At 37.7% G+C, this 25,648-nt stretch overlaps 1 protein-coding gene across 3 annotated transcripts in view; it reads right to left on the reverse strand.

The window, feature by feature from the left end:
- The window catches only part of KrT95D (phosphofurin acidic cluster sorting protein KrT95D), a 62,429-nt gene extending 41,760 nt beyond the window's left edge, over positions 1-20,669 (reverse strand). For 2 of the 3 annotated variants that reach the window (XM_090177352.1, XM_090177350.1), the window contains exons 1-3: positions 20,343-20,669; positions 17,581-17,779; positions 15,803-15,890 (exon numbers count right to left, since the gene is read on the reverse strand). In XM_090177352.1, coding sequence (XP_090033478.1) covers positions 15,803-15,890; positions 17,581-17,699 — 207 coding nt within the window. In that variant the 5' untranslated portion in view covers positions 17,700-17,779; positions 20,343-20,669. The remainder of the gene's footprint in view (positions 1-15,802; positions 15,891-17,580; positions 17,780-20,342) is intronic. The other variant, XM_090177351.1, reaches the window with a different exon arrangement.
- Positions 20,670-25,648: the final 4,979 nt, after the last annotated feature.

Genomic DNA, 25,648 nt, shown 5'->3' on the forward strand with positions numbered 1-25,648 from the left:
CCTTAACTATGACGTTGCCTCGCGTATTTTCCGTTGTCCAAAACCTAATTTTGCAATACCCTTCGTAGGGATTAAGACCTCAGACCCGAGCGAGGGAAAAGGAAGAGAATTGAGAAAATCACTGACCTGATAATACGACATGTCTTAGTAGCTAGTAGCTAAAAGAGTTATTGTGCGCGTCGTAGCGGCAGGGCCTTAGTGCCCGTAGTGTGGGCCGAGTGTTTCGGCCAGTGGACGTTGGGACGCCATGGACCTTTGTCCTGTGTAAATATATTTTTTGCATTGTACATATGTTCGTGTATATTCATAATTGTGGCCTGACCAGCCTTTATATTTTTATTATAATTAATTAAATACTTCTATAACCATTTATTTTATTTCTTCAATGTAACAATTTAAATTTAATCATTATTATATAACCTTAACCCCTAGACATCGAAACCAATAATTTAACTACCCTAATAACATTTAATTAAAATTCCACAGTTGCGTCTGCTCCCCATTGTCGTAGATGAAATTGACATTAATACCAGTGGTTATTATTATTACTATTATTATTGAGTGGGGTGGCAAGCCAAGCACTTCGACCTTGTCCATTGTGCATCTCCAGACTGGGTGGCTTAAATAAGTCCTATTGCTGACACAAAGCTTAAAATCTGCCTGGCCATGATGTTAGAGACGTCATAAGTCTCCAACTGGTGCATACCCAAATGCTCAAACCTCTGGGCTGCATAGTAATCGCAGCTACAGAGTACATGCGAGGCAGTTTCCTCCTCAGCTAGACAAGCTCTGCAAATCAGGTCATCGCTAACCCCAATAAGAGTTAAAAGCCTGTTTAGATGTCAATGGCCTGAAAGTAGGCCAATATCCATCCTAATACTAGCCATAGCGAGCGAGAGTAGTTCTCTGGCTCTCTCCCTAGGAGGGCCAAGAGTAAACTCTTTGGCCTGCCTCTGACCATCAATCTCAGACAATTGTCTGAGTTCACGACCTGACATAAACTTTGTACAAGTCCCCGGGAGATGGGGAGAGCACGTTCCAGCGGAATGAACCCAGCCCTCCCACCTTCAAACTCAACTTTAGGTGGGGTTAACTTGGTGGCTGGCAAGTTCTGCCAAGCCATACCCAGTGGTAAATGTGGAGGCCACATCACTCCCACCAGCCCGACTAGCGTCCCCAGCCCCCCCCCCCCTTGCTCCCTCCTGTAATTTCCAGGTTTTCCCTAAATAAATTGCCAAATTTCCCTGACCATTTTGGTAGAATAAATTTATGTTTTGAGGTAAAATCTTGAAAAATGTTAATTATGTATGCCGGATTTGTTTTTGGGGTCATTTTAAAATTCCCTTACTATTTTGGACCATTTTAAATTTCCCTGACTATTCCCTGACCATTGGGAAACATTTTCCAATTCCCTGACCTTTTGGAAACATTTTCCAATTCCCTGACTTTTCCAGGTTTTCCAGGTATTCCAGGTCGTGTACGAACCCTGCTCCATATGAGTCCGACAAGTCAATAGCCTTAAGGATCTCAGCGAGTTTCCTCCCCAGATTCCCCAGTGGCTAGAATCTCGTCTTCCATCTCAGAGACCTCAGATTGTTCCAAATCCAGCGATGGGTCCTCCAAGTTGGTCGGGTCCTTTGAGTTGTCCGAGCTAGGATCAAAGAGTATCTTGAAGAAGCCCCTGTCCAAGCCAGTCTCAGCTCTAAGACCTGCTTCCCTGATGGACTTGCTCGACGCTCCATCCATCTGAAAAATCCAGCGGATGGCAGTCGGGACCTCAGACTTATTGACAATCTTCCAGCATTGCGTATTAAACGCGATGTTGAAAGTCTTAAGTCCTTGGTGCGGAAGGCGACCTTGAATGGTTTCAGCAGGTCTGTTACCTTCATTACAGAAAGCAATGACCCACCTGGAACCAACTCCTTCTGGTCGAACTCCTTCCCCAACCATTCTGCAGTAGACACAAGTGTACTGCGCTTCCTTCCAGCTTAAAATTCCAGAATCGAGGTAGAGGGTCACCTGAGGGTATCACATCTATCCTCTCCAGAATCCTTCGCTGGATGGTGCCCATCTCTTCTTCAGATATGGTTTTCATGGGATGGCCATCTTTGAGTAGTTTAAAGTCTCACTATAGGGCTGATCATGGACCTTGGACCTTTTTGAGACCTGAGACTGGGAGTCCAGTGGTTGCATTTGTAGTACTTGGTTGGTCTTCGCGTGTAAAATGTTTTTCATTTATGTCGATCGCTTTGTTTAGCCCAGAAAATTAATAATTTTCCTTTTTTTCCTTAAAGCTAATGTTGACCATTCTTGAAAAAGTGACTACTATGTCTTCAGGATTAGTATCTTTTTTAATAGAATTCCACTTCTTGACCAAGTCTTTTTGAATTTGCTGCTGGGATTTTGAAGGGAAAGCCTTCCCATAAATGATTTTGTAATTGTTATCTCTTTGTAGTGCATAGACCCATCTACATCCAAGAATTTTCTTATTTTGTGGTAAAAAGGTCCTCACCCTATAGACTTAATTAGCTGGACCCCAGATATCTGAATGCATAAGATCTAGAATAGCTCTAATTCAAATGTCATTTGATTTCTTGGATATGGCTGTCTGGTACTTCTACTAATCTTGCAAGAAAGGCATGTATAAAAATTTCCCCTATAGGGATAATGAAATCCCTATTAAACCAATATTTATTCTTTTTCTAATTCGAAAATAAGTACGAAAATGGTACTTACAAAATGTTATTGATTAAATTCAATTTTTAATTAAATAAAAACTTCAGTGAAAGCTGGCTGTAGCAGACGTCGGCTGATTTCCACTGTATTTTGCCGCTGTCAAGATTCATATAGGGGAACCAATCGCCGCTGTTTTCGCCCCTCGAGCCTAGCCGCCAATAAGAGATCTCAATTCGCAAAACCGGAATTTTGGCATTCTTCACTCGCTTATTTTGCCAAGCCTACTTCAAGCAACTTCAGAATTTTTGCCAAATTGTAATTTATAAACGTAATAAGGGCTTTTAAAAAGCTTATAATGGTTATTTAATAGTAATTAAAGCTGTTTCAGTTCAATTTCATCAGTAAGAGAATAATTTTATGAGCATTATTTAACAGTGGCTGAACAAATCAGTCTAACAGTAACTTTCTACACCTACAGATGTCTGCTGGAGATAGATAGATTTGACTGTAATAATTATCGCCAGAACACAAAAGGACATAATGTAATGTTCCATAGATTTCCCAATGATCCTACTGTTAAAAGTCAGTGGATTAAAATAATAGGGAGATCTGACAATTGGGTTCCTCCAGTAAATTTAACCGTACATTCCAATCACTTCCCTGATCACTGTTATAACTTCAATGCTGCTGGTGAAAAAAAGTCTTAAACGTCAGTACCACATGTAAATAATGATCTTAACCAGTCTAAAAGATTAAGACTCAGTGACCCTGATGCTGGACCAAGCTTTGTGGAGGCTCCAATCCCCGAACCAATGGAAAATCCAAAAGGATTAAATGTAAAAGTATAGAGAATGTTCCACTGCCTTTGCTTTCACATTCCTATGCCTCTAGGGTAAGAAATTTTTTTCTTCTCTATTGTAAAATTTATTTAAGATATAAATGGAATTAATTTTAGAAAACTAATAAATTGATGGCTGTTCAAACCTCAGAACAAAAGAGAAGAGACATTGGAACCATGGTCCTTCCAATTGGTAAAAATGAAGTTAACTTAGAATGTACAATTCATAACAACTTCGTTTGTTTAGATTTAGGTTTTACAGAACCATTTCCCTCCCCTATATGTTTTTCTACTCCAATTGTGGATCAACCTGATGCCTACGAGTCCAAACCAGAAGAAGATTTTCCTGAAGAACCTTCCCCAGAGCCTATTACTTTTTCCCAAGGAACTATCAACTAAAAGTGACCCGCACCTTTCTGATCCTACTTACGAAGCGAACAGTGAGACTTTAACTGGTAGTCAAGAGACTGATGAGGACTTTGAATCTTCAGAGTAATTTATTTGAAATGATATTAAATTTGGATAAATGTTTTAAGGTATTATATTTCTTTTTATATACTTAACTTGATCCTCATCTTGAGGATAAGTTTATTGTCTTTTCATCATGTCTCTTCGCACTTTTCAAAATTTGCCATGTATGCCATAAAAGTCCAGTATCAAATTTTAAACGAAGAATTTCTAGTTCTTTTCTGAGCATTGAGACACAATGCTTGGATAGTCACATTTTTAAATGGTCAAGCGAGCCAAAATTTGGTGAAACAGCTTGGGGAAATTATTTACTCGCTGCATGCATATTCTTTTCTGGAGCTTTGCCCACTAAATTTTTGATGGTTTTGAAACAATTTTAACTCCAGTGCTTCAGTGTGAGAATGTATTTCTATTACCGAAAAATGTTTCATCCAATAATAGAAAACGTATAAGATATCCATTCATTTTAATTTAATTTTATTTTTATATGAATTTTGCTTTTTAAATTTTATAGCTATGGCATAGCGAACAGGAGAAACTGTTAGAAAAAGTGCAGATGGAAGGGCAGATTCGCCAGGTAGTTAATTATAATTAATTTAATTCTTTGATAAAATTAACCTTGAAATATAAATGTTTAAATTGTACATTTAGGTTTCTCTGCTAAATACGAGATGTACAACTTTATGATTGGAGAAACTAGAAAAATCATTCATATTGAGCTTGTACAATCAACTGAAGTCAAGAGCTCTAACGCTATGAAAATTGAAAGCCTAATTAGAGGCTTAAAATTTTTCAGGGACAAAGGTGTTAAAATTGGAAAATTAGTAACAGATCGACACATTGCAATTACAGCATACATAAGGAAAAAACACCCAGAAATTACCCATGAATTTGAAAACTGGCATGTGGCTAAAAGTAGATATTTTTCAATGGTTTCAAGTTTTCAACCATTATTAAGTGATTTTTAACCAATACTTTTTTAGACTTAAAGAAACTAAGAAAAGTATTGAAAATAAAGGGTTATTAAGACCTTGAGTTTTGGATACAGTCGATTATCAGCCACGTGTCAGAAATCAAGGATGAACATATTGGTAAATGAATTCCCCTACTTAACCATATCTGCGACATACATAGGGTCACACCAAAGAACCAACAAATTGTCTGCTGATGAAATACCCACTGAGGATAAGAGATATTGGATAATCAGAGGTAAGAAATATATGTTACACCAAAAGTAGCACAATTACCAAAATGTGACATTTGAACCAGTGGCGTAGCTAGGGGAGGGCACAGGGGGGTACAAATTTTATACTTTTTTTATTTATTTTCATTGTGTGCCACTCTGAAATGATATCCTGGCTACCCCACTGATTCGAACCTTTTTCATAATGAATGCTAAAAGCGAAATACAAGTTGGGAGGGGAGAATGGAGGGTATGCCTTGGGGAGGGAAAGACAAAACGTCACCTGCTTTTGATTCTACCGCAATGGGTGACGTAAATTTTACGCAGCAATTGAATTAACGGGATGATTGGGTTAATTTTAAGGGGAGGAGCGCAACGGGTGAGAGAAACGCTAAAAAACGTCTCTACATAGACATTCTCCCTAGGTATAAATAGATACATTCTTGTTACTCCTTATGTCCCATAAAACACCTTGTATATAATTTAATCCAATTAAGTATTTTTTTGGGTGAAGTGCACTACAGCGGCCTCATCGAATTTTATATTAATTTAGGTTGCACCTGATAGACCTTGTCACGTAGATGACGAGGGTATTTTTTATTTTGGCCACAAATGATTATTTAATTGTTTAACTTAATTTTTTTAATTTTAGAAATTTCTCATTTTCATTGAATTTTATATTAAATTTGGTTGCGCCTGATAGACCTTGTCCCGTAGATGCCGAGGGTAATTTTTATTTTTGAGCCACTTTTTTTTTGGTTGAGATTTAAAGTATATACTTGATGCGTAAGGCTTGGTACTGTCCTCTAGGTCGCGTTATAGATGGCCCATCGCTTTTTTTAGTATGGGGTTGGGGAGGCGCTGCGCGCCCCCAGCGCTTGAGCGAAGTGAGTGCGCGGCGCCGTCAGCCGCCAATACGGGGAATCTCAAAGTGTGTCAGGCGCCAATACGGGGAATTTACACGACGAAAATATTTTTTAGAAAAACGTTACTAAACTCCTAAAATGACGCCTTTTTTAAAAGTTAAGTTGATTATAAAATTATCATTTGCGGCCGCAATAGAAATTAGTTTCGTAATCTACGCGTCAAGTGCTACATTCTCCGCCACAAAAAAATACAAAAACACGGTAATTCCGTAAAATAACTAAATTTTTAAAATTAAGTTAATTAATTAAATTATCATTTGCGGGCCAAAGAAATTAGTTTCGTAATCTACGCGTCAAGTGCTACATTCTGCGCCACAAAAAATACAAAAACACTATAATTCCCTAAAATTACTAAATTTTTTAAATTAAGTTAATTAATTTAATTATCATTTGCAGCCCAAAAAAATTAGTTTCGTAATCTACGCGTCAAGTGCTACATTCTCCACCAAAAAAAAACGAAATTACATGAGGCCGCTGTAGTGCAATTTTGCCATTTTTTCATATGCAGAATCCATCACATATCAAAAAAATGCCTATTATCACTGCTCCTAATGTTCTAGCCGCAGTTGCTCAGTTATCACAGAAATCTCAAACTTATTCAGGTCTTAAATCATTCTAAAACTTTTTTCATGCTATTTCACAAAGAAACAACCAAAGGCTTAGAAAACTATGACACTTTTCCTAACTCAAAAATCCAGTGTGTGAAATCATTTAAATATCTTGGACTGGAACTTGATGAAAATCTGACATGGGGTTAGCACATTATCAATACGTATGAAAAAGTTAATAAACGATCCTGGATCATCAGATCTCTTCGACCAAATCTTGATACTCTTACACTCACGATGCTTTACAACTCAATTATACAGCCCCTACTCGACTACGGGGATATTCTCTACGGCGCGGCAACTGCTACAAAACTTGACAAACTTAACAAAATGCTATCTGTAAGTCCATTCTCAGTAAACCAAGGCGTTCCTCTGCTACCACTTCTCGTAACACTATATCGGTTCTCCCTCTCAAGCTGCGACGAGACAACCACATGGCAATCTTTATGCACCTCGTTACAATTGCTCGAACTCCTGATTATATTACAGAACTCTTTCAAATACCTGCTTCACTTCATACCCACTACACAAGAGGATGTCAGAACACCTTCCATGTTGAAAGTTTAGAGACTAACCTACGTACTCTATCGATCAAATGCAGAGGCATAAATCTGTGGAACCATCTTCCCTTCTTTATACGTACTATGACTAATACTCGTGAATTCAAGTATGCCATCTGCGAAAACGGTGTTAACTAATTAATTTAATTTTTAATCTGCATATGTAGGATTTAACTAATTTATTGTTTTTTATTATCCGTCTTGTTATCTACAGACTTGGTATATTTAACCGGGACCCCCTTGAAAATCAGCTTTACTGAAGGGGATATCCCTTAATAAAGATCATATTATTATTATTATTCATTGGAGGTTTTTCATTCAGTGCAGAATTCATTTACACAAAAAACGATCCATTTTCATAAAGATTCGTTGCTATATAGGTAGTTATCCCAAACTTTGATTTTATTTGATATTAATTTCACATTTTTTTCCTTCCAAGAACATATCTAGCAGCCCTTCATTTTAATGAAAATGGACAGAAAGCGAAACGACTTAACCCAAAAGCAAAGGCTAAGGTTATTTTGGAAGAAAACACGTATGGTATTTTTCAACTTTTTCAGTGATGCAATAAATGTTTAATATGAAAAAAAATGTTTCCAGAATATGTTGATAATCTTTTACAAATGGCATATGAAAATGCTTTGAAAACATCTAAAGGCAGTACCCTAATGAAACCGGCGTGTAAAGCAGAAACTCTTGCTGCTAAATATTCAAAAGGAGTTGATAAGGACAAAATTATAGCAAGAAAATGCAGTAGATTTCAATGAAATTTCAGACTTTCAAATATAACAATTTAATAAAAGTATTATTTTCAAGTAAAAAATGACAATATTTACAACAAACAGTTATGACAATATAACAGCAGAAATTACAAATTAACATAATGAACAATGTACCAAAAGCAGTGCTAAGATTTTTTTTTACCCTCTCTATAATCAGTAATATAACAGCGGGGGGGCAACTTATGGTCAAGTTTGTTTTATTGAAAATGAGGCCTAGATAGGGCCCCCACAATGAACAGGCACAAGCCTTCAGAGTACCCCCAAATCCTAAAGGGGGCATAGATTTGGAATAGAAATAAAATATTTGATGGTAGCTAAAAAGGCACCTACATGAATTTTCGGTTTACTCTGTCTTGAACTGGAAGTAGGTTGGTTGTAAGTCACATATGGGTCATTCCACGACAGAGTGACCCACCTTGTCCACCCTACTTTCTCCAATTATCGTGAAAACTTTTACATAGGGTTATTTTGGCCGTAGAACCCAAATTTGAAAGTTTCGTTGAGATCCGACGAACGCTTTCTGAGATACGGCATAGGGACATTTCGCGAAAGTGACCTTGACCCCTAAAACAACTCTTGGATTTTCTCAGCTTCTGGTTGATGTAAAAAGGCATAAAAGGTATCATTTTAAAGGTAGGCAGCCGAATACAAAAAATACTCGGTTTGACACCATAAGTAATTTAACCTACAACAAAACAGGGTTTCAATAATTGACCCTTGACCATGAAAATAGCTATTTTTTATTTTTTTTATATTTTTTCGGAATTCTCCACACACAATACAGTTAAAAACAAAAAAAATCGAGGGTAATTTATTTTGTTTTTGAGAAAAAAAATTATTTATCTAACCCCTCCCGTGTTAAAACGATTAGATTCTTAACCATGAAAATAACATTGGTCATATTTATTTAAATTTAACGATATTATTTATTTACTAGACAAATACACTAAGTAGCATTTTTCTACGTGTAATTTATCTTCGACTTTTATGATATATTTATTTCTGCATTGTTTAATTTGTGTAGGGCATTGCACTTTGCATAACACATATTCGGTGGGAACCCAACATTTATCATTTTTCTTTGGCCAATATAAACTACTTGTCACCCCTGCAGGATACAAAAATAAAATAAAAAATATTGTCAAATTCCGCAGAACTGTCTAATACTTTCCCAATGTAATACTTTCATTGTCAGATACGTAGATAAATTCAATGTTAGAGTGGCATTTCTTCGAAACATCACATGGTAAAGTTCCGTGCGATGGTATAGGCGGTACAGTAAAACGAAAAACAGCCAAAACCAGTCTCCAAAGACCGATTTCGGGTCAAATACTAACCCCAATAGACATGAATTTATCTACGTATCTGACAATGAAATTAATGAAACTTCAGTTGCACTAAAAAGCGATTCGACTCTGCTAAAACTATCAAAGGCACGCAAAGATATCATACGTTTATACCAGTTAACAAAAACAGTGCCAAGTACAGTTCAATATTTTTGCGGGTGTTCTTCTTTACAGTTTTCAATTAGAATTATCTTTATATAAAACTTTTCCATCAGATTTACAATTAATTTGTAAACCTGATGGGAAGGACGGGTCAAGCCAACAGCCTATTCTCTCAGCGACTTCGAAGGTACAAAGGTCGCGTCACACACGCCTATCGTTCACCGTGATTTCCGCCTAGCGAGTCGCTGTCAAAGGCTAGGTGTGACGCGTTAGCAAGCGGACGCAAAACGGCAACGAAGCCCGTAATGCAGTCTGTTATGTCAGTAAATTTTTTACATGTGAAGAAAAGAAAGTGTCACACTTATGAAACTATATTATACACTTTTGGTTTTACTTTTACTTTTAAATAGTCGGCCACTGAAGCGATGCGACTACTATCGTCACTTTTGTAATTAGAAATCACTTAAAAGTGAAAATTACAAAAAACCCTGACCCGACCTGATTTTTCCATGATTTTTCTCTCCCTGACCCCGACCCCGACTCAAATGTCACCCCATACGATCACTAGGTGCACTACGAATTTTACCACCTCCACGGTCATTCAAAGAGTTTGTTGTTTATTGCCACCCCAAAATGTTGCAAAAACCACTCTTTGATCTTTGAAGCAACAAGGATAAAAAACAAGTACTCAACGAGTTTTTAGAGAGCAGCTTATTCGAGGAGTCAGGTACCCGACTATGCATTTTTTTGGCAGTCGATAATTGACAAGTATCATCCGATTAATTATTCGAGGTCGAGGTCGAGTTACAGTAATACGCAAAAAATTCAGAATAATCTAAAATGTTTGAGTACTCGCACAGCCCTAAAATGATACGTATAAATGTAGGCAATAAATATAAAATCTTTGATTGAGACAATTCCCCCCCCCCAACTAGGGATGTCTACCATACTTGACGGTATTTAATACAGTCGTATCTGTTTACGCTCATATTTAAACCGAAGTTTTATGTGTTGATAGTGGTTAGTTTAACTAAAGTTGTTATATAATACGTTTGGTATAAAGTGGAGGACATTTTTTCGAAAAGTTTTTACCTTTTGGATAAGTAAATAATTTGTTATCTGGTATTTTCCAAAACTTTGCATCGTCGAAAATTCGCAGTTTTAAGCCTATATTTAGGTTTCAGTTTTTAATCGGTTGCGCGAGTTTTAAAACGTGGCGCATTTCCGCGCGCGAAGTGATTTGAAATAATTATGACTCAAGATCAAAGCAAAAGAACGGCTAATGGACTTGATGACGCCTTGGCTTCGAAATTGTGTTGTTCATGCTGTGATCAGCAAGTTGCACAGAAGACCAAAAAAGTAGTGTGTGCGGAATGCCGCTCGGCATATCATATCAAATGTGTTAAAGTGTCAGAGTCTCTACTGGGCTCTCGAGGAGGACGAGAGAATGCAATGGTACTGCCATTTGGATGGCTGCGGTTCTACGAAATTAAACCAGTCGAGAACTGAATCACCCCAAAAACAGCAGATGGACGACGTCTTCTTTTCAAGGATGGAAGCCTTGTTCGACAAGAAACTCAAAGAGCACCAAGGTTCGTTTAAGAAAGAACTGGATTTGGCCGTCAAAGAGAGTGAAGACCGTATGACAAAGAAGTTCGAGCTCGCTTTAAATAACAGAGACGTCAGAATGACGAAATTTGAGAAACGAATAATGGATGATTATGGTAGCCTAAGTGCCCAGAAAGGAAAAGAGGGGACAATTGAAACTCAGCCGGCGGGTCGTGAAGAAGTTAGTCAGCGCGTTAAAGCGGAACTGAAGTCAGAAATAATTGAACTCAATAAGCGTCGAGAGAGGAGAACCAATGTTGTGATTTTTAACTTGTCTGAAGCCGTATCGGCGGAAAATTCGATTGTTCAAGAGTGGTTGGAAATACGTTGCACGTCTCTGAGATAAAGGTTTTTCGGTCGTACCGTCAGGGACAAAGTCGCTCTGGAAACCCAAGACCTTTAGTAGTGACTCTGGATGGGGTGACAAGTCGTAACACGGTACTGTCTGCGTCGAAACTCTTAAGAGAGCTCGAGGCACCCCAAATTTACATTGGAAAGGATCTAACGCCATTAGAAAGGGAAGAAGACAAGGGCCTTCGCGCCGAATTACGAAAGAAGAGAGATGGAGGTGGTGATTGGATCATTCGTGGCAAGCGAGTTATTCGAAAGAACAAAAAGATAAATGCTGAAAATAGTGACAAGGCGGATCCAGGCGATGCTGCAAGCAGTAGTCCCTTTCGCCGAAGACACAGTCAATAGAGTGAGAAGACGCAATCGGAAAAGGGGTCCGAGGAAGGCGGGAAGGGAGAAGGAGAATAAATCATTCGACGAAGTTTCTTTAAAATTTGGTTTTTTAAATATGTGCGGGGGACGATCAAAAAGAAAATGGACTGAACTTTCTGAACTAATGTTCTCTCAAAATTACGATTTTATGGCTGTTACTGAAACACATTTACATATAAATATACAATTTAAAGTGGATTGGCTTGAACAGAGATGGTGACAAAAAACAGGGTGGAGGAATTGGAGTTTTGTCAAAATTTAATGATTTAGTAGTAATAAAAAAATGCCATGAACATTTGTGGGTTGCACTTCCGGATTACCCAGACATTGCCTTTTCAATAGTGTATTGCGCTACGGGAAACACCTCGACTACAACGGAATGGAACAGAAAGATTTACGAGTGTTTGTCGCAGGACGTTCAAGAGTTAAGAAATGTCGCTGGGAAGACAAAATTGTTTGTAATGGGTGATATGAATGGACATATCGTTGAATTGGACGGAACAGATGATTCTAACGGGCGCTTCTTAAAAGAGTTTAGTTCTTACAATGATTTGGTAATAGGTAATCTAATGGACGTGTGTGACGGTAAAACTACTTGGCAAAATCACGGTTCCAGTTCGTCTATTGACTATCCTACTGAGTGAAAACTTGATACCGAACGTTCAGTCAATTTCGATAAACGAGGACGGTTCCAACAGCATGGGAAGTGACCATAATTTAATTACGACGTCGGTTTTGTTACCAAGGACCACACGTACCCAGAATTCGAGAATTAAAAGTGCACGATCCGCTGCCGGAGTGAGAGTCTTTTGGGATTTCTCTGATATGGAGAAGGTGGCGAATTATGCTCAAAAAATGGAAAGTTGGGCGACTGAGTCAGGAAGGGAGTGCTCATATGGTGATTTCGTAGAAGCTATTAAATCCACAATGGAAGTGACACTTTCTCGTTTAAAGAGCAAGGGTCATTATACTGGACAGGACAAATGTCTTAAAAGCTGGTGGGATGATGAAATTAAGGAGGCAATAGCTGTTCGTAAAGCGGCATGTCGAGCTCACAGAAAAGCATTACATCAAAAAGAAGAAACGATCAGGACTAAGGCGAAATGGGATTTTTACATGAAAGCTAGACTTGACTGCAAGCTCTTGATTGATAAAAAGATACGCGCCATAAATAAAAAGACAGAGAAGGACATCATGACCGCTGGAAAAGAGCGCGGAACGAAATTTTGGAAGTATTTGAAGCGGCTGCGAAAAACAGCGCCAACTTTGACAGCGGCCATGGGTATTAAAGGAAAAAATGGATCTTTGTTATTTCAACGGGAAGCTATTGTGCATCGCATCCAAGAATATGTTCGGGAGCTTGAAAATGAATTATTGAAAGCTTCGTCACTGTCAGCTCGATCTAGTGATGGTGCACCAGACCGACGCACCGCCTACATAGACATTGCCGTTGAGGATTTTTCTTATCAGGAATTGAAGAGTACGTTGCGAAACTTACGTTCGGGCAAAGCCGCTGGTTCTGACGGTATTTACGCAGAAAGTCTCAAATCTTTGGGCCCATTGGCTAGGCGGTGTTTGTTTCGCTTATGTAATGAGTGCAGAGAAAATAAGACTATTCCGAAGGATTGGACTGAAGCTCGAGTGACTCTTATTCATAAGGGCAAAGATAAACCGGAAGATGAACTACTTCTTACAGACCTATAGCAGTTGCATCTGTGCTGTACAAGGTTTACGCTATGTTGGTGCGAGAGCGTCTGAGTACCGAACTCGAAGCGGCTAACTCTTTGGATGAGGCGCAAGGTGGCTTTCGAAAAGACCGTAGGATAGCTGATAACATATTTGTCTTGACTCATCTAATAGAAATCTCACGACATCGAAATCTTGACGTTTTTCTGGCTTTCCTTGATATCACTAAGGCCTACGATAGCGTGGATAGAGGTCGATTATGGACGAGTCTAGAAGCGAAGGGAGTCACTATGGGAAGCATCGAACTCGTTAAAAGCCTCTATAGCACGTATACTCTACACCCGTCGAAAGCAGAATTGGACTACGTCAGGGCTGTCCCCTGTCCCCTTTGTTGTTCATCGCTTTTCTGGATGAACTTGCGTTTCGGCTGTCTTCCCTCGGGATGGGAGCTTGTGTTCCTAAGTACAATGACATGGAAGAGCAGGTAAAAGGGAAGTTTACCATCATTCCCTGTTTGATGTACGCTGACGATATCGTTTTGATGGCAAATAACGCTGGCGATTTGCAGCTACTTTTGAACGAATGTACGAATTTCGCTGAACAGAAAGGGCTGTCCTTCAGCGCCGAAAAATCTAATGTCTTGCCCATTCTGTCGTCGACTCTGAAGTGTAAACGTGATTTCGTCCTTCAACATAGTACGATTAAAATTGTCGAGTCGTACAAGTACTTAGGAGTGGAGTTCTCCTCAGGGAGGAATTATCTTGAACAATGGGAAAAGTCCTTAGTGCCTAAAGGAAATAAATTTCGGTGGTTGGTCCGTAACCTCGCGGAGAAATCCTATAATTCGTACTCCGTTGCCAGAACTTTGTGGAAGACAGTAGCTGTACCGGCGTTAACGTACGCAAATGAAGTTCTCGACGTCTCTAAGCCTATTTTGGAATCTCTCGAATATGTCCAACGTGAAGTCGGCCGATACGCCTTGTGTGCTGGTCCGATGGCGGCGCATATAGCCATTAAGGGAGAAATGGGCTGGAGCTTGATGGTAAACTTAAGTACCTCGGACGCTTGAAGTTCATGGCTCCCCACAGGCTGGCGAAGAAAGTTTATGTAGTCGCCCGCAATTTGAGTCACTTCAGCTCTCGCTTCACGAGACGCGCGGCTATTCTCAATCGCACATATGGCGTTGGAACTCAACGATCTGAGGCACGATCAGAAGTGCAGTGGAACTGTTACGTGGACCAAGATGTTAACCGGCACGCGGAGATAAATTGGCTGAAAAAAATGGAAGACAGAGTGCTGAAGACTGTTACGATGGTAGCTTTCCCAGTGGCCTTCTTTTTCAAGCTCGGACAGGCGCTTTATTAACCGGTGAACGTTGTGGCCAGCTATTCGGATCTTTGACAAGATGCGTACAATGCGGTGAAGATGTTGAAACTTTAGAACATGTTTTATTGGCTTGCTCAGCTTTGGATGATCTCCAGGAAATCCAAGATTGGAGAGAGGAGACTTTTTATTTACCCGTTGAAGACCTTCTCGGACTATCAGGAAAGGAATGGAACCCCGCTCTAATCAAACACCTTTTAACAAAATGGCATTGGCAAAAAACTCGTGTATTACAACAGAAGATAAGTTCCGCGACTCAATAATTTTTTTTGCTCTTGTGTTTTTATATATATATATATATATATATATATATATATATTTGGTTCAATGTAATTAATTTAATTCTATGTTGTTGTGCTCCCCTAAGCGAAGCCGCCCTGATATAAAAGGGCGCGTATTGTACGCAAACAAATAAACCATTCATTCATTCATTCTACACCCTTGTTGCTGTATACATAAAAATGATATGATCTAGAATGTATAATGTGAAAATTACCTACATAAGTCCTATTTTACTAAATAATATTATATAAAGTATTTCCCCTTTCTTCCAAATCGTATTTTGGTAAATCAGCGGTAGACTGCAATTTTGGTAATTTCACAAATTGAAGTACTGTCACATCTAAATATCACTTTCCTTCAGAGATGACAAAGAGCATTGGAAAGTCAATATTGTTAAAAAAAATTAAAAACTAAATTTGCTTAGGTCAGTTTTTCAAAAAAATTCAAAATGTCCAAAAGTTTCATAACAGTAAAAGTAAATACCATATACATTTAATACAAGAAACCACAATAAAACTCTATCAGTCATTTTTAATTAATTTCATTACACCAAGCCGCCCAAGCGATTGTAATTTTGAAGGTTAACCTTATATTTAATTAGGATACTCAATGACTATAACAAGCAGCTTACCTGCATCTTTACAGCGATTATTATTGAATTAATTTCCCCACCAAGAGGTTTGAGTAGAACCAGCCTTGTAAGAGTCAACGTACAGAGCCTAAAAAAAATCAATTTGGAGAAACATCAGTTACAATTCCATTTATGGGGTTAAGTAAGTTATCATTTTCAGTAGACGCTTCAAAAACTGGACACTCGTTCTTTCAGCTTTCCCCCATCATAGCCAAGTCAGCATCACCATACAAAATGGTGTTGGTTGATTACCAGGTAAGACTAGTTAAATATCACTATTTTTAAGCGTGTACCTACAAACCATTACACAAGTCAAACCAACTAGGTGGACATTATAGCTGCAATTTTCTAAGTTAACGATCACTTTAATTTTCTGAAAGGAAAAATGAAGTCCTGTAGCACAAGGGAGTCGTTTAAGGGTCAGACTGGGGTCGAGCAGTCAGTTTCAGGACCCTCACCAAAATAGATAACCAATTTTTTTTTTACTTTTCTTAGTCAATGTTCCGACTGTAATTTTTAGTTCAATTTCCAACTTCAAAATACCTTACACCGTTTCTAATAAATGAGAATAATTACAATTCATGTGGTTTCATGAAGACAAAATAATTGTCATTTACTCATCCTCTGTGAATAGAGATAAGACAAGTGAGCAAACGCCATGAGCAAACACCTAAATTTTTTTTTCCCTATAGCATTAGTCCAACTTACTCATCTCTAGTTTTTGAACACCACAATTTTTAAAACCTTAAGATTAGTAATTTTTAACTCAAAAATACAAATTTATACCAAGTCAGCCCAACAATGTTTCAGAATAGGCCAAAGTACCATTTAGAGTCAGTAGAAATTGGACATTTTAGGTTGGTTGACCTTAACTCTGGTAGGACATTTTGAACATAAACAGTGAGGTGGTTCGAAGGTTACCTAACCTAGCAGATTTAGTTTTTTGTTGTTTTTTTTTCTACAGAGACTACCGCGACTTTGAGCTTCAGCAACAAAACCACAATTTTTAGATGATGCTCACTGTCACAACATTTTCCCCTTTCAGAAAAATAGTAGTTTGCACGTCCAGGCTGTGGGCTAGGAACAACAAACACAACACCCCACACAAGGAGAACGCAACCCGTCAAAAGTCGTGGATTTTCTTATGTAAGTTTTTCATTGGCTAGACACTTTAGCACCTGCTGCCGTCGGAAGGGGGAAAATTTGGAAATTGTCTCCCCCCCGCCCGTAAACCGTTCATCCTAAAGGCTCGTGACGCTCGTCCAATGAAATTCGTACACAACCCTTCATTAGCGTGTTTAAAGGCTAGCTGCGTTCTCCTTGTGTTTGTTGCTCCTAGCTGTCGGTATTCAAAGTTTCTAACAAATTAAGGAATTGGTTTTTTGAAGCGATTATTAGTATATAACATAGATAAGCCGTATGTCTTTATGATAGAAAAAAGGTTAAATCAATTTTAATTGCTCAATGTGTAGGTTACTCGAATCAATGCAAGGAACTTGTTATTTCTGCAATTTCTACAATACAGAGTATATTTCTTTAAATGTTATTTGAAAGTACAAAGGTTTTGATAAAACCAAGGTATAAATTAATTTTTAGTTATAACAGTAAAAAAACATCATTTTAATCTTCAATTTATCACAATGTACTTCTCTAGTAAAGTCTAAAATTTTCCAAATATTACTATGTATCTCTGTCATGGTATTAATTTGTTAAAAATTTCTTTTACTTATCTTATTGAAACTTGAGACAATATTACAATATTATAAAAATAATGGTACCTAGGTATGCAATTAGGAGACGTTCTATCAACTTCCCAAGCTGCAAATAGCTTCATTGGAACTGGCTTGCTGAAGCCAGGAGGCGATGGTTGCATTGGCTTAAGATTTTTCTCAGCCATTGTGTCAAGTTACTTCAGACTAGTCCCAGAACTAAATGAACAAGTACAGATACAATTTCTTCAAATGCCAGAAGAAAACCCTAAAAGAAAATTAAAGTTATTATTAGCCATATCTACATGAAATAGCCCCACCAAAAGAAACTATTACAATTCTAATACTTTTACTATATTCGTACATGTCAGATATAAAGTTTTTTATGGTATTTTTGTCCACTAAATTGTCATAGGTATGATTAAGTAAAAATAACCTATCCTAAAAAGTTAGTTCAATCATTTTCACTTTTAAAATAAATGTTCTGGGATGTTTTGTTTTTAAATTTTGTTATCATTTTCGTATTTGTAGATAAATTTGGAACTAGAATCAGAATCAACTACTACGTTTTATGTATTTTTAAGAACTCTAGAGTCTAAGCGCTTTCCAGAATTCGGGAGAGTGCAAAACTTTGGAATTTACTCAAAACCCAAAAACTGGAGTCACACTGTATTATTAAAAAAACCTAACTTATCTGATACGAAAAATCTGCAATGCCTAATTGGATTTAAAAGAATTATATCTACAAAAACGCTATTAAAGAAATTTAAAGTAGTCATTGGAAATGTTAAGAAATCAAAATACTGGATCATTTATGTGAGCGAAGGAGGGTTAAGAAAGTATGAGATCTATCTCATTATTTGTGCTCAACCAAAGCAAAATGCTAGTAAAAGGGAAAATCAGAAACTCTATATGTAGAGCTGGACACCGGCATAATAAAAAAAGTGTAGCCTCAGTAAACCAGAACCCTCGATTCCAGCTTATGCTGAAAACTCGGAATAACTCCTTCCCCGTTGAATTTGCAAGTTATCTCTCCACTGGTTTAAGGGGTTTTCCCCCCGAGTACTTCGGTTTCCCCTTCCATAAAAACTAGTAGAGGTTAACGGTAATAGTTAGTGTAGGGCTCTGTTGGCTCGCGTGGCTTGCCACCACCCTCCTAGGCATTGTAACCGGGTCACCTGTTCAAAGGCATTAAAAGTTGCTCGATGACTTGGGCCTAAGGTGGTGCCTTTGGTACTAGCCTAGCTGATTATTATTGTTATTTTTAAATAGGGACTGGGCAACACGACATTGTGCCGTACCTTTGGCTATGGCCACCAAACTGGTATGCTTTTTTACACACAATCCTAAGGATTTGTGTGTATTAGTCTCACGTACAGTGTAGCCAATGCCGATGTCGATGCCGCTGTGTCACGCATATCTCTTCAACGGTTAGGGCTAGAAGAGTCAATGTTATCTTGTTCGTATGTACATACATCGCCATTGATAGCCTTTCATAAAGTTTTCAAATCGGAGCCCTAGAAGTTGGGCATTTGCCTAATTTACTATTTTTGGTGGTTTCGCTTTATGTTGTAGATATTTTATTAAAAATGAAGTTCGATAACGTAAAAAAAAATATTATTGGATAGGTTAGGATTCAGCAGCCCTACAACTTTGGTTATATCCGTAAATATTAAATTTAAGTGTAGTTTTCAGTGTAATTTACGGGAACCCAATTTTCATGGTTTTATATTTTCGCCTAAAAATCTACATATAGTTTCTTAATTTAAGTTTGATTTTCATGAAAGTTATATTTTTGAATAGCTGTGGTTTTCATATAACCTAGAGTTGCAAATAAGTGCCTTAATTTTAATTCTAAGTAAGGTTTTTTGGGCAGCGTATACGGACCCCCGCAATTTCCAACATTGTAAATACGCGTTTTTAGAGGTTTACACGCCCGTTTCCCTCTTGCGTTTTTCAAGGCCGTTCAGAGTGCGCCGCGCTTTCAACATTTGACCAGAAGTAACAATTAAGTATGACACTGATCGCCCTAGTCTTCGGCGTATGACCAGAAGTAATAAGGCTGACACTCAACGGAACAAATAAGTGTGAAACTGATCGAGCTAGTCTTTGTCGTATATCCAGAAAAAATAAAGCGTGACACTCAATGGCTGACTAGTAGTAACAAATAAGTGTGATCAGAAGTAAAAAAAAAAGAGTGACACTGATTGAAGATTCGAAGGAACCTTCGATGCTTTCAAAGTATGACTAGAAGTAACAAATAAGTGTAAATACAATAATGTGTGACTGTGGATATATATTGGTTGTGATACCGGCGTTGCAGGTTGCTGTGAATAGCTCAAACAAACTTAACACATTAGAAGGATTGTGTGTATCCTGACCGTCATACATCTTGTTTCAATCGGGAAAAGCATGGGTGACGTTTTATCTACATCAAACAGATAAGTCCTTAAACCCAAAGTTGCACTAACTTTAAATCATACCTAGATAATATTATTTTGGTGCTTTTACCACATTATGGCAGCTTTGCAATTTGACAGATTAAACAGCTTGCCAAGAGATTCTGAGTAATTGGACCATAAATTGGGTGAATAAATATTATGTTATTTCCCTAATAAAGCTTTAGCATCCCCAAAAAGGTTGGTAATTTTTACTTCTTAAAGTTTTATGTAGTTATCATTCTGCAGATAAACGATAGTCTCATTTATTTACTCAATTACAATTCTTAATCTCCCTAGGATGACCAAAGGAAGAACACACCAAGAAATAACTTCCTAGGTGTAGATGCAGCCTAAATTACACAAAAGAATAGAAAAAAAATCACTACTAACCACGTTTATTTTGACAGGTCGCCATGTACTCAAAGCAGTGGCCCACGACACTTGGGCATAACTATAAGAGATAGCCTAATGCCATTCAAAGTCACCAAGGCCTTAGCTGTCATTTGATTCCTGTCATAATTCCTTCACTCACCACACTGTAGGTCAAATTTCACTACAGGTTAGCACGATTACATTAAAACCAACCACATTAAAATTTTTAAAAAGCACACACTTAACTAACGAATTTAACTGACGAATTTTAATTTAACGACAGAAGCAATTTTCCGACAAAATCGAACTACATTTTCCCCAGTAACAATCTATAAGACTGGGGAGTTAGAGGTACAATTTTCTGGAATTTCCTTCCTATTCTAGTTTTAGCGGGAAACACGAAATTGAAAATTCGAGTTGGCTGTTGATCACTCCAACACCAACGACACCTTCCGCGATGTCACAAGTAGACCGACATTAATCGTTCATTCCGGGGATAAAACAACATGGAATTATCATCATATCATATATTTTTTATACACTTTTATTGACGAATTTCAAGTTTCAAGCCAATGGACATCAATTCCAATCACAAAAGCCGTGGAATTTGGTAAAAATTAACATTCTTATGAAAATATAGAAATTAATTTTGTTTATGAATAAAGTTAATGACGGGGGCAACGAGTTAATAATCTTTGATGATAAATTTTAGTGTAGTGCTTAGATGATACGATAGATGTCATCTTCAGCAACTCCTCCAACCATAGCCATGCTCCAAAATAATGTAGCCTTCATGCGTAGTTTAAATTTTGATCACAAATATCACCATTAACTGATTGATTTTAAATTGAAAGCTGTCTGCTCGATCAAAATTATCTCTACACAACAGCTGAAAGTTTTAGCCCAAAAACACAAAAACATTGAAATTCAAAAGTCGTCCTCTATTTCTTCACATATTTAAAGCGATTTCCATTTGACAGCTCTCGAGCACTCTAGATCGCTCTTCTCAACATGTTATGTTCCATTACCGTGCTCGGATCTGCTCCGATCAAGTTTCGGGTCTTCCATTTCGCGCTCTCGGGTGCTCCGAGATCGCCCAAAACCATAGAAATCTCATAGGTAACTAGAATGCTGCCACCTACGGCCGAGCTTGACGCCAGTTCGCCTTGGACCTTCAGCCAATAAGAGGCCGTAGAGTGGTTCCGCCAAGGAGGATAATAATCCTCCTTGGATCTGCTACTATAGCGGGAGATAGATGACGTCATTCTCTCTGGTGACATTAAATTCTTGGCAGAACCACTCTTTGAGCTCTGATTGGCTGAGATCTGGCTATCGTCTGCCACGGCGTTTGGCCCATTTGCCAGTTACACGGCAGCATTCTAGTTACCTATGAGATTTCTATGCCCAAAACCGATCTGCCGATTTCGACAGATCAACCAATGACTATATAAATTCTATAGCTTATATAGTCTTTGTCCAAAGACTATATAAGCTATCGATACCGGAGCAAATTTTGTTCCTTTTAGATTTTTTTGGCAAAATGGCAGACCAAGACGCGAAAATTTAAATTACTAGCAGACGAAAAATAAAAAAGCGCGAGAATATGTTCATGGAAGGTTCCATTTGCGGTTTTACTCTAATTGATTGGAGCGAGATCTGTGACGTCAGAGACAGATTCAGAGCGAATCTTGAGCAATAAAAAGGAAAACGCTAAAAGTTGACCATAGATAAAATAACTTCGGAAATATATATAGGAAACTTCAATGGGGCCAACTGACTCTCACGAGATTGCCCTGTGTTCACACTTACCCCTAGAATCGCTTCGTTTAGATAACTAGTTTCCAAAACCAGCGTGAGAAATCGCTTCATGTTGGTTCGGGAAGCAACTCGTCCAAGTCGGTTCGCTTAGAATCGCTTTCAGAACGAAGTAAAACTGCTCGTAATTTCGAAAATAATGGGAATAAAATTCTAAATACGGTCAAATAATATTACTGTATGTATAGTAAACATGATTAACTAATTGTTTTGGGATACATTTTAGTATTTTCAAAATTCTAGTCATAATTTGAAATGGCGTTAAGCCTTGGCTATAAGCGAACCGGGGTGAAGTGATTTTGCACGTGTGAACCAAGAAATATCATCGGCGGTCAAAACTGGCATTCAAACCAACCTAAACTGGGTTTTAGGCTCTAGTGTGAACGTGGCCAGTTGGCTGTGTTCTCAAGAGCGTAGAACGTATTGAGAAATTTAAGGTCGGAGTTTTGGGAATAGAGTGGTATCACTGCTACTAAAATGGCGGCCATGGCCAAAGCTACGAGGTGATACTACTCTATAAACGTAAATGTCTTCAAATATACCAGAAATAGCATTTAAAACAAACTTGAAATCTTTAATGAATGCTATTTCTTTAGTGCTATTTTTTAAATTTGCTCTTAGTTCAAGAAAAAGTACTTTTAATACATATAGCTCGCTTAAATTAAGGGATCCCTCACTCACAACAGGAGAAGGCATAGGGGTCACAAAAACACTGGTTTTGAAGCACACTGCAAGTCTGGATTTTATGTTACCCCTATAGCCTCCCCCTGTTGTGAGCGATGGATCCCTTTAAGCCTTTGCAATTGGGATTGCGTTACACCAAGGTTTTAGTACGGACTTCGAGTAGTGCGAACTACACCAAATACTATTATTCAGGTGCCGCCACCAGATGTCGGCCAAAATTCTGGCGTCACTTCTACAACATGAAGTTTCCTACCTATATACGAAGTTATTTTATCTATGAAGTAACTTGACGAAGGCAGGTGGCGCCATTGAGTTGGGAATATATAACTAGAGATACGGCTTCAGAAATCGGGGTTTCGCGGGACATTTTCTTCACTGATTGTAAACTTCATCATTCGGCGGTGGCGCTTTCTATCTTTTCCAAAAAACTATATTTTTGAAAATATCGTCTGCTTATATATTTTTTTTTGAATGTGTTCACGTGAATCGTAGTGGTAATTTGTATTTAGATATTTAAATTACTGGGAAGAAAATCAAAATAACGTTTAATATTCTGATTATAATAAAATGTAAATATTGTACTACTCTAACATAACTCCAAACTATTAGAATTAAAATAACTTTTGGCCTTTGAACAATTTAGTATTTTCCTAATGCATTCCCTTTTCACCTTCCCATTAATATTCTTCGCTACGTTACTGAGTCTTAAGTCGACGGTACAAATATTAATTACGTACTTTAGGGACGGGGAAATTTAAATGATGTAGTTCAAACCAACCTCTTGGTCAAACATGTGATCATTCAAATCTGGGAGCAGTGTTTCACAATGGTCAAATATGATCGTGGTTAAGGTACCTTCGAACCAGCAACTCAGTTTTTGAGGCAAGGCGTTTATTTGAGGCTGGGAGAAGTGTTTCATCATGGTCAAATATGATCATGGTTAAGGCACATTCGAACCAGCAATTCATTTTTGAGGCAAGGCGTTTATTTGAGGCCCATTGATTTTCCAGTTCAATGCTTCTTATGCATTTTTCCTTTATTTGAAGAATTTTAACAACACTTTCAGATGGAGTTATTAACCCTTCATGATTCCGTAGGATTATTAAGCCTTTCGATGTTAAGTAATAATCATGTTGGCGATATTTATCCCTTCTTCCTGCGCCAGCTCAAGCAACGTTACCAATAACCAAAGTATATCCTTAATTATAAGCTTAATTTATAAATTTTCCATTTAATTTAATTTAACTTTATTTTAATTTTTCTCAGGTTTTGTAATTTGGTTTATATTTTAATTGTATTTGTGGATCTACTTTGCACTTTCTGTTGCAATTTTCATCAACATTATTTTTCTTTCAGTTTGATCTCATTTATGAATGTATTATTATGTTGTATCTTTTTGGTATGTTTGTACACAAGCCGAGAACGTCTTAACATTAAAGGGGCAGGAAAGTGGTGTTTTGAAAAACGTGATCTGTGACGTCATTATCGAAATTTGGCGCGTAGAACTACTTTTTCTCAAGTTCGCGAAGACGTAAACAGGCACTGCTGTGTTGTGATTTTTGTATGACGAAATCCAGCGTGGTCTGGGTTAGTGTTAGCTGAGCTCGTAGGAAGTTTTAAAATTTCATTAATCTTTATTGTGCGATAAGGTCTTTTGGTAGTAGTGTGTTCGTAAATTTTTAAATTATTATTTGCTAGTTTCATCGAAAAAACGCTAGATAAATCGAAGTCAATTTCCTAGGGCTTGGTTTCACTGGAGCATTTTGATAAACCTTGGTACTCAACCACAGTTCTTTTGTCTTTTCCCACTTATCAAATTCACCAACAAGAGATATTTTCCTATCGTAACGTTTCCGTTTTTTATTTAAATTAAACTCGTTCATACTAGAACCAAAACCACGTCCACGAAGGCCCGAATATGTTAGTTCGCGTATGAATCTCTCTCTCTCGTGTCGCTCCTCATTATTTTCAAAACATCTCCGTCCGAGCCAAATTCCTCAAGCGGGGAAAAAAGAAATTAAAGCAGGGTCCGGATTTTTTTGGAGATACCACGTCACTAGACGATTTCAAAACCCCACTTTCCAGCCCCTTTAAATAAATAAAATTTCAAAGTTGGCACTGCATTTTACCTGATAGTACTCTTATTTTCGCGTTGTCACGATAAGCAGAATGATCAAAATGAACCCCGCAAATCACGTCTTCCTGTTGTGGACCAGTTGTCGCATCAAGTTCCCTTATAGCCTCAATAATTTCTTTATTAAAGTCGGTCTTTTAATTGGGAATCTAAATATTAAATCATTGCTTCAGATAAATCCCTTCTATTCCTTATTATACACTTATAAGGAGACATCCCGAAGTGTAACCCACCGATTTTGTTCAAACTCAGGGGATTGGTAGACCTTCATTTATCATGAAAAATCCTAAAGGGAATTTATTCAATGGGCAACCGTTTTGCCATGGCAACACAAAATATTAAACATTCCCATTGAAAATAACATGGGATTTTGACCTCAAATTGATCAAAAGTTGATCAGTTTTGATGTTTTTTTTTGCCAATTTTTATCTATTTTTTCTATTTTCGGAATTATAGAAATTTTGAAATTTTTTAAAATTTTTCACAGGGGGGGGGGGGGGGGCTAGGAAATCGGTCAGAATCCTATGTTATTTTCAATGGGAAAATTTTAATTGTTTGTTGTCAAAAACATTTTTCGTTGCCATGGCAAAACGGTTGCCCATTGAATAAATTCCCTTTAGGATTTTTCAAGTTACACGAAGGTCTACCAATCCCCCGAGTTTGAACAAAATCGGTGGGTTACACTTCGGGA

The sequence above is a fragment of the Leiobunum rupestre genome, chromosome 6, assembly GCF_980474605.1.
Source record: "Leiobunum rupestre chromosome 6, qqLeiRupe1.1.hap1, whole genome shotgun sequence".
In the NCBI taxonomy this organism is placed as follows: domain Eukaryota; kingdom Metazoa; phylum Arthropoda; class Arachnida; order Opiliones; family Sclerosomatidae; genus Leiobunum; species Leiobunum rupestre.